Consider the following 10,437-nt stretch of genomic DNA (forward strand, 5'->3'; position numbering starts at 1 on the left):
TTTCGAGCATGTTGGTACATATTCGTGGGGTGGTGCCTGTCTTGCATGGCTTTATAGAGAACTTTGTTAAGATACTAATGCACAAGCGTTGAAAATGACAGGGCCACTGCTTATGATAGATTTAAAATTATAGCACCACAAGTCCAGTTACAGGCCCTGGGTCATTGTTCACTCAATGTCAGGTATTATTTCACTTATATATTTATTTTGTTATCATTTTATGTAAGAATATAAAATTAATTATATATTTTTTTTTATAATTTTAGATTAAGTGGTGTATTAGTTGCCTCTAAACAATCAACAAATATGTTACTAGTATAGCGACAAATATATGACAGATTGATGCACAATCAGATAACAAATGTATATATAAATGAATATTTAAAACTTTTTGGGTGTATACTTATCTTTTTTTTTTTTAAAGATTAATTGGATGCCATACACGCAAGATATTTGGTCATTTGATGGACAAGACATCTGGTTGATCGTTAGCCCTCTTATATGCTTCTATATAGTAGAGTGACATCATCCATATTGTGTGTTGAGATAATTTGGTATGTAACAAACAGTACCTTTGTTGTGCTATACACTCCCGGCACTACACCAGATTGATTTAAGAGGTAAGTACGGCCAAGACTGCCGTCAAATTCACGCATAATATATATCCTACTGGCGTACACGTCATGATCATCGTGCACATGGAGAAATAACCAATGGACCCATTGTATCATATGACCATTTTTTTGTACGATTCAATCACGAGGAGATTTATCACACCTGACTGCGTTTATTATTACTGGCAAAAGATTTATAATCTTACATTTCCCAAATATATAATATGAATATTATTTAATATTAATTTTTCATCGTATAGAATAATTTATCGAAGATGTACAACAATATTCAGTACAACACAACTTACCAGAATTGAGTTCAATGTGTGACCAAACATTGGTTAACGTAGAAAGTATTATTCAACAAATAAGATAACTCAATGTTGCTGACACTGATCAAAGACATATTCGTTGTGGACGACAATGACAACAAGGCGAAGCTAATTTAAAGGCACACGAAGACAACCCTTGTGGGGAAGCGCCAGAGGGGTCATCTTTAAACTTCATGTAAACTTCTATTTTTAAATTAAAGAACTAATTTCTCTTTTTTCTAAATAAGACTCTACCATATACATCAAATCTATATTTTATTTGTAGAGATGTACTACTTAGTCAAGTAAAAATTTATTTTTAATATGAGTGCAGACTAATTATGTTTTCATTGCAGATTAAATGTATAATTAAATTTAGTAACGAAGAAATTTGTTAGTTAAAAATTAAAAAAAGGTCAAAATCGCAAAAAAAAAAAAAAAAAAAAAAGCAAATCGTGTATCAGGTTCACAATTATTCTTCCTAAAAACTATCCTATTTTTTTTCAATACTTTCCATTCCCCCTATTTTTTAAAATTCTTTCCCATCTACACAATTTTTATCATTAGTTTGAAAAACTACTATATCGTTGAACTTTATCCACTAAGAAAAATAGTGAGAAAATGATTTTCATCGAGCAAAGATGGTGTAAAATTCCCTTTTTGAATAAGGAGAGTGAGTCTCTCTCTTCTCCTTTGGGTGTGATAAATAAGTTGGAGAGAGGCGGAGTGGCACTCTCTTTGAAAGTCTTATCCATTGTTCTATCAACAAAGCCTCCAAATGCCAATTTACCAACACAAGTTTTCCTCTCCACTCCTCTTCTCTCAACCCACTCTCCATCGCTCCTCCTCCTCCTCCTTCTTCTTCTTCACCAATCAGCTCAATTCCCCATCTCTGAAACCCTTCCTCAATCTTCATTTTTCAAGCTCCCAATGAAACCCTTTTCTTATGCACCACATTTCCCCCTCTTCCCCTTCTGGGCTTCCCACGAACTTCAATTTTGAATGCCTTCATTAATGTCCGCCATAGTTGCAGAGTAGCAGAAACCCAGTTGTAGAACGAAGAAGAAGAACATCAACAGGGCGATGTCGTGTTTACTTCCTCAATTCAAGTGCCATCCTGAAACATTCTCAATCCAATTCAAGACTGCGGCTAATTATGCTCCTCACCATCATACCTTTCTTCCCACTGCCAATTCCAGTTACAGTGAGTGTTTTCCTCTCTCATTCTCTCCTTTTTGACCTTTTGTCTTATGTTGTTCAAATGGGGTTTTGGTGTTTGGATCACTTAATCGTCAAGCTGGGTAAAATGGCTTGTGACTAGTTGCTAAGTTCAACCATATGTTTAAGTTTTTGAGTTTGATTGCTTGAATTGCTGTCCTGAGATTCTTTGTTTTTGGTGGCGTAAGAATTTACAAATGTGGTTGTTAGGCATCTAAGTTATGGTTTGCAGTGAAGCATTGCCCAAATGGGGCTGATATCGAGGTTGTTATTGTGTTTGATGATGATTGAAACTTAAATTTCCCTTTTCAAATAATATTGCGTAAGTCTTAAGTGGCAGAATGTTCTTCTTGCTATTGAAATACTAGGTTGTGTTATGGTGCCCAATGGAATGATTGGGAAATATGTCCAATCCAATTTTCAGAGAAAAGAATTATAGTAAATAATAACAATAATACTATAATAACCCTAAGGCAATATAATGATGGAAGTAGTTTATTAAACCATTAACCAGTCATTCAATTATTTTATACTTTACCCAAGTTATCATTGGTTTTGAGTTCAACAACACGTGGGGTGGAGTGGTGAGATTTAAACATTTGATCTCTTGGTCGAAAGTATATGTCTTAACCAGTTCAATATAACACCCTAATTATCATTTATGATTTATATAACAGTAGTTGAACAGAATTGTTAGAAAGGTGTAGCTCTGTCAGTGACAGATCAAATATAGTCACACACAAGGTATCCAACAATGCATAACAAAAGGGGATCCAGACCAACTTTGGAACTCCTGAAGACCAATCATAGGCCTCCTTTCTTCTCTTTAAAAATTTAGGCCCTCTTTGATACCATTTCGTTTTTTGTTTTTGGTTTTTGAAAATGAAGCCTATTTCCTCCTTGCATCTTTCCTAAGTACAACAGTTGAATTCTTAACTAAATTCCAAAAACAAAAATAAGTTTTTAAAAGCTATTTTTTTTTTAGTTTTCAAAATTTGGCTTGTTTTTTAAACCAATGGTAAAAAGTAGATAACAAAGGAAGAATTTTGGTGGTGGAAGTAGTGTCTATATGCTTAATTTTAAAAAACAAAAAACCAAAAACCAAATGGTTAACAAATGGGGCCTTAGTTTCTTGTTTCTACATTAGTCTTGAGTTGGTATATATATTATTTTTAGATGACATAATATTAAATTTGCATTCATCCATAAGCTTAAGCTTTTGGGTCAATTGGTGATTTAAGATGGTATGGTGGTCCAAGGAGGTCCTGTATTCAAACTCTTGCAATGTTATTTCCTCCCTAGTTGATAATGATTTCCACTTGTTGGACCTTCTTCATATTTCAAGTCCACAAGTGAGGGAGAGTGTTAAGATGATACAATATTAAATTTGCCTTCATCTATAAACTTAATCTTTTGGGTTAATTGGTAATTTAACAATTATCTACCGTGGTAAGTAGAATGGAGAAGGAAAATCTCAAGTATATGAAATTTGGAACTATTTTTTTGCTCCAGATGGTGACAGAGCAAGAAGCGAAGTTTTCTGTGTCAATTTCTAATTTTATGCGAAACACTCTTGAAACAACTGATTTCTCATTGGGGTTTTTTGTCTGTATGGTTAATTTTCTAGTGGATGGAAGTATATTGACGATTCATTATTACCAAGGACTGTTTGGATTGTCTTTTTAGTGCTTAAAAACCCTTTTTTAATCACTTGGAAGGCAATCGAAACAGGCCCAAATGTATAACAAGACAGGGTGAATATTGCCCATAATTTTTTATTGAAAATTTTTTCTTATAAAATTTTGAATCATGCAGCTAAAGTGAGAGATCCTCATAGTTTAAGGACACAATGTATCTTGTCTGCGGCATCACCACCAACATCGACTGGAACAGCTACAACACTCAATGTGGATCGACTTATGTTACCTCCTTTTGATACTAACACCGACTCAGTCTCTGTGGAAAGACTAAGATCATATTTAGGTGCAGTTGAATCGAGTCTAGCCTCAACACTTCTTACCAGTGAGGAGGCTACAATAGCAGCTGCCGCAGCTGAAGCTGTTGCTCTTGCAAAAGCAGCTGTTAAGGTTGCAAGGGATGCAGCTCTTCTGGCTAACAATAGCAACTCTTCCAGAGCAGGAGAAAAATCTCGATCTTCTCCCAGACCTGATGCTTTACATTTCAAATGGGCTCAATTTATGGAATCAGAAAGGGCTGATATAATAGGAGAACCAGTTGGAGTTAATAATCGCCCCATGGAAACCGATGCTTTGCAACCCAGCACAACAAAATCTGATGATATGGAGCCAACATCCGAAGAACTTGAACTTTTACAGGACGAACTCTCCGAGAGTATAACTGTAAGGTCAAAGCGTCAAACGGAAAGGAAAGCCAGAAGAACTAGAGCAGCAGAGAAAACTGCTACTAGTGTAGTGTCATTGAAGTCCGGTTCTAGCAGCCGGAAGAAGCGTAATTCTTTACAAGAAGTGGACTACTCTGACCCATTGCGTTATTTAAGAGCAACTACTAGCACTTCTAGACTTCTTACTGCAGCTGAAGAACTTGAACTGTCAGAAGGAATTCAGGTTCGATTTTCAGTCATTTAACTATTTCCTACAATCATGTCTTTTTCTAACAGGATCAAAGACCACATTGCACTTAGAAAGTTAACATTAACATTGAACTCAATTGTGCAGTTGATACTAAATCTGGATTTGTTTGTTTGTAACCAAGAAACATCATTTCAAATAACTTCCATAATCCATCTCAATTGGATAAAATTTTCAAGATAAATTGGGAATAGAAAAGGTGAAGCAAGTAAAGTGGATATACTCAATCCGTAGAAAATGAATTTAGCTTTGCCCTATTTTCTGTAAAACCTAGCAGTTCTCTTCAATTTCGAGGAAGATATGCAGACAAACCTGAGTGAAAAGGCCCGGCTGTGGCAGTAATAGTTTAAGGTTACTGATCGTACTTTTATGTTCGTTAAAACTTCAAATAAATTGTCTGATCCAGATCCAGCTTCTAAATAGAATCTAATTGTAGTTTCCTTTCTTGAATTTAATTCTCTAATGGATTGCATAAAATTGATCAACGTCAATGGCGCTTTAGATGGCCATTTTGGGTTAATTTTAATATCCTGATTTATTCCTTATATTCCATGTTTTTCGTTTGATTACTGACATTTGTTCCAACTATTTCCTAATCCAGGACTTACTGAAACTGGAACGGCTCCAGGAGGAGCTTGCAGACCGGTATGGGAATGAGCCAACCTTTGCACAATGGGCAGCTGCTGCTGGAGTCAATCAGAGGACACTGAGGAAGCGTCTAAATTATGGTACTCTTTGTAAAGACAAAATGATAAAAAGCAATATTCGTCTTGTCATATCGATTGCGAAAAATTATCAGGGAGCTGGAATGAATCTCCAAGATCTAGTTCAGGTACTTTTGCATTGTTGCTCGCCAGCCAAAATACTTATGAATGGAAACTGAAATTATGTCTAGTTTTAATTTTGAATTACTCATTGCTTGTGTTGTAATGTGCAGGAAGGGTGTCGAGGTCTTGTACGGGGTGCAGAGAAGTTTGATGCTTCAAAAGGCTTCAAGTTTTCAACCTATGCTCATTGGTGGATAAAGCAGGCGGTTCGGAAGTCTCTTTCTGATCAGTCCAGGACTATTCGCTTGCCTGTATGTTTCTTTTTGCCAGCATTTTTTTAGTAAAAGGCAATAAAATGCTTTGTCAAATTCATTATAGAACAACACAAAAGAGAGAGAGAAATATAACCTATGGAAAGTACCAATGAACTTGCTAATTGAAGAGATTTCATTACTCACACTTCTCCAATAATCAACGTTGATGGATGGGCAGTTTCACATGGTGGAAGCAACTTATAGGGTGAAGGAGGCTAGAAAGCAATTATATAGTGAAAATGGAAGACATCCTGATGACGAAGAAATCGCTGAAGCAGCCGGGCTGTCGATGAAGAGGCTTGCTGCAGTACTAATGACTCCAAAAGCACCCAGATCCTTGGAGCAGAAAATTGGAATTAACCAAAATCTCAAACCGTCGGTTTGTCTTATTGCTACTCAGTTTCTTTTCCCGTTTCTCACTGCAATATCACCATCTTTGACCTATTTGATTCTGATGCTCTTTTCCAGGAAGTCATTTCCGACCCCGAAGCGGAAACTGCTGAAGATATGTTGATAAAACAATTCATGAAGCAGGATCTCGAAAAGGTACTCGACTCCCTTAACCCGAGAGAGAGACAAGTAATTAGATGGAGATTTGGGATGGAAGATGGAAGGATGAAAACATTGCAAGAAATAGGAGAAATAATGGGTGTAAGTAGGGAAAGAATTAGACAAATTGAATCATGTGCATTCAGAAAACTCAAAAACAAGAAGAGAACTAAACATTTGCAGCAGTATCTGATATCAGGATGAGTCTCCTTCAGATCCAAGAGTTAGATTCTTCCAAGAATATTTATTATCTGATATGAGGCTTAAAGAAGGCTTGTTCTTTCTTTCTTTTCTTTTCCTTTTTTCTGTAACATATATTATTATGCATCTTTCTCATTTCAGGATAGAGTAGTATCTCATTGTTTACAGAATAATAGGTACTTCTGTTCATACATATTCAATTTTAAATCAAGAAATTTATCTTAATTAATGATTCTGGCCTGTGACATATATTGTTAGTGCTGTGTTAAAATTTCTAGATTCTGTTGCCCAATTCTTGAATCCTCATTACTGGAAATCTGAAACTTATTCAAATAATTGGGTGTTTATGTGTGTATTTGCAAAGGCAGCTTTGCACTCCCTTTCTTTGGCTAAATTATCAATTAGTATTTGGTTCCATTTGATAATCATTTAGTAAAAATATTTAGCTTATAAACATTATTTCCAACAAAGTTTATTTGTTTTTTATATCTATTTTCAAGGATGTGTTTAAAACAAAAATGGAGTTTTGAAAAAAAAAAAAAAGTAATTTTAAAAAACTTATTTGTGTTGTTGAAATTTGGCAACAAATTTAAATGGTTTTTTAAGAAATATGAAAACTATTCAAAAGAAATTTAGATAAAATACACAATTTTTAAAATTAAATGATTATTGAATGGAACATTTGTACTTTCTTTGAACTTTAGATTATGATTTTGTTTAGGTCAATCCACTAAGATTATCTATAAGACATTGTTGTAGCGAGTTCATTCCTCTCCCTCTCTAATAATAATAATAATAATAATCATCATCATATATGGAGTTGATCTTCGAAAATATAATTGCCAAAGTAAGCTTATTCTATGATAATTAACATTGACCTTTCACTTTAAAAGTTAAAGGTTCGATCTCTTATCCTCACAATTTTTGTACTAAAAAAATCGAAAACATAATTGAAACCTTTAAAGTCAAAAGCAAATATATAACTACAAATACATAATAAATATTTATAGATTTCACGTCTAATTTAGTTGAATTTTGGGACTATTATAATCTGCTTCTTGAATTATTGTAAACCAACCAATTGGATTCATATTTTACCCGATCTTCACTTTTTAACCTGAAACCAATAATCGAGAGAACCTTTAATACTACAAATAGGATAGTAAGTAAAAAATAAAATTTACAATTTAACCCAAGCTTCAAACAGTTTATCACAAAAGTTTAATTCAAGTCTCATTTTGGATAATTTTATTTCTCAGGCCAATATAAAAAGCAAAATATCAATAAAATGTTGAGATGAATGGACATTCTTAAAAGGAATAATAAATAAAACAAAAAACTATTAATTTTATGAGCAGTTATAATATACAAGAGCATAAAAAAAATTACATGATTTGGTTAGGCAAATGCAAAAATCACATGACACATTGTGATTGCTCACACAATCCCTACAATATCATCAACAACTTGTGCTTGTGCATGCATGTCTATATATATATATATATTAGTTCAACAATATGTTAGCACGAGAGTTAAAATCTCTAACTTTTTAAACAAAAATATAGGTCGGTTGAAATATGCTAATTATGTTACATCAAGTTTATATTACTCTCAATTCATTAAATAATACAGCGATCACATAATCAAGTATATAAGATATGGTTGTGTTTTTTTTGTTATTCTTATATGTGGTTTTCCCCCCTTAAATTTGGTCCTTTGATACGTGTATATAAATCATATATATAAGTGATGATTTGGCATACAACTTTCAACTATAATTTTCTTACTATAATCTACTTTTAAGTACACAAAGTTACCTTTTAATAACTTCGAGATTTTATATTGTTCTCTTAAAGGTTTACAAGTTAAAACTCTTGATTTGAATAAATCTTTTTTTCAAAAAATCGGATATATCTTTTAAACTTTCAATGTCACAATCATCTAGTCTTTGTACTTCAAGAAGTTTTTAATAGGTCCCTCATACTTCAAGAAATCGTTCAAAAAAATTATGTTACAATCTAACTTTGGATGGGTTAGATTAATGATAGAAACATATTAAATATAGTATTGAAAGTTTAAAAATCTATTAGAAATTAAAATATCACAAATAAATAGACGCGTTGAAATATTTTTTTAATAAAAAAAATAAAAGAATAGTGATTCGAGATGATAGACATATTGAGAATGAAGACTATAGGTATAAAAACGAGTGAGAGAGAAGATTATATATAGGTCTCTAATATGTTCAAATTCGCCACAATCTTAAAAACTTGTATTATAAAAAAAATTAGTTAAACTATTACCATCGAGTGCTTGAACCATCCATCTTTATTGAAAATTGATGTCTTTTTTCCAATTACATAACAAAACTCTTTGTTTTTTAAAAATAAAATAAACAAATAAACAAAAACACTCGATTTGGGGTAATGGAATATATATCAAACACAAATAGGCCGTTTGGTTGGAGGGAAAAGAAGGTGGGAATAGGAATGGGTTTACAAAGCCCATGTTTGGTTGGTGGGATTTATTTATTTATCTTGGAAAAGGCAATTCCTAGGCATCTTTTATCCACACAAATAAAAGAATTGTATACCCATTGAGAAGTGTGAGTTTTCATTTCTTCTTCCACTTCCTACTACGATTTTCCTTCCTTCCTTCCAGTCATGAAATCGTATAGCATTTTGTTACTCAGCGATCGTGTAGCATTTGGTAAGCCATCGTATAGCATTTGATAGGCAATCGTATAACATTTGGTAGGCGATCGTATAGCATTTTGTTACTCAGCGATCGTGTAGCATTTGGCAAGCGATCGTATAGCATTGGGTAGGTAATTATATAATATTTTGTTACTTAGTAATCGTGTAGCAGAGCTAAGCGATCGTGTAGCCGAGTTCAGCGATCGTGTAGCATTTGGTAAGCGATCATATAGCATTTGGTAGGCGATCGTATAGCATTGGGTAGACGATCGTATAGCATTTTGTTACTCAACGATCGTGTAGCATTTGGTAAACGATCGTGTAGCATTTGGTAAGCGATCGTATAACATTGGGTAGGTGATCGTATAGCATTGGGTAGACGATCGTATAGTATTTTGTTACTCAGCAATCATGTAGTAGAGCTAAGCGATCGTGTAGCCGACTCAGCGATCGTGTAGCATTTGGTAAGCGATCGTATAGCATTTGGTAGGCTATCGTATAGCATTTGGTAGGTGATCACATAGCATTTTGTTACTCAGCGATCGTGTAGATAATTTAAGCAATCGTATAGTATTTTGTAAACGATCGTGTAGTGGAGCTCAACGATCGTATAGATATACAAAATAAAAAAACCACATACACACATAAAAAAGGGAACGTAAAGATAGAGAAGATCGACACACCGATATACGTGGTTCACTAACAGTGTGTTAGCTACGTCCACCGGCAAAGGGAGAACAGTATTATTAGAGAGAATGTTTTCAGAAAATTACATCATAACGACAGTGCACTACCCTAAACGCTAGTGTCATAATCGAAAAATAACTACAAATAAATAAATATACTGAATACGAATCCCGTACTTGGTTGTTCGAAGCGCCAACAAACAGATTCAAGGCATTTCAACAAATGTTTGATAGGGACAAGATCCTCAAACTATCTTTGGTATGATATTGTCCATTTTGGGCATAAACCCTCATGGACTTGTTTTCGCAATCTCAATTTTTTTTTTTTTTTTTTTTTTTAATTTCCACATACTATTCCCACACAAACTATTCCCAAACATTGTTTTCTCATGCACAACCAAACATAGTCATCCTTGATTACCAATAATTTTATTCCCAGACATATAATTCCCAGACATCCTTAATTCCTGGG

At 33.8% G+C, this 10,437-nt stretch overlaps 1 protein-coding gene across 2 annotated transcripts; it reads left to right on the forward strand.

Annotated features, from left to right (window-relative positions):
- The first annotated feature begins 1,562 nt into the window (after window positions 1-1,562).
- Window positions 1,563-6,812, forward strand: SIG2 (RNApolymerase sigma subunit 2). 2 transcript variants are annotated; one of them, XM_039019652.2, is made up of 6 exons: window positions 1,563-2,129; window positions 3,959-4,728; window positions 5,354-5,584; window positions 5,690-5,830; window positions 6,012-6,212; window positions 6,302-6,812. In XM_039019652.2, the coding sequence occupies exons 1-6, from the start codon at window positions 2,009-2,011 to the stop codon at window positions 6,584-6,586; spliced, it is 1,749 nt and encodes a 582-aa protein (XP_038875580.1). In that variant the 5' UTR covers window positions 1,563-2,008; the 3' UTR covers window positions 6,587-6,812. The 2 variants fall into 2 exon arrangements, with proteins under 2 accessions (XP_038875580.1, XP_038875581.1); XM_039019653.2 differs by having other exon boundaries at window positions 1,601-2,129; window positions 6,012-6,208.
- The last annotated feature ends 3,625 nt before the right edge of the window (window positions 6,813-10,437 follow it).

Source organism: Benincasa hispida, chromosome 12, assembly GCF_027475165.1.
Source record: "Benincasa hispida cultivar pf3 chromosome 12, pf3_genome.v1.1, whole genome shotgun sequence".
NCBI classification, from domain to species: Eukaryota; Viridiplantae; Streptophyta; class Magnoliopsida; order Cucurbitales; family Cucurbitaceae; genus Benincasa; species Benincasa hispida.

Coding starts and splice junctions, on each gene's coding strand:
- SIG2 (XM_039019652.2), top strand. CDS start 2,009: ATGTCGTGTTTACTTCCTCAATTCAAGTGCCATCCTGAAACATTCTCA. Junction 4,729..5,353: donor AACTGTCAGAAGGAATTCAG/GTTCGATTTTCA, acceptor TTCCTAATCCAG/GACTTACTGAAACTGGAACG. Junction 5,585..5,689: donor ATCTCCAAGATCTAGTTCAG/GTACTTTTGCAT, acceptor TGTAATGTGCAG/GAAGGGTGTCGAGGTCTTGT.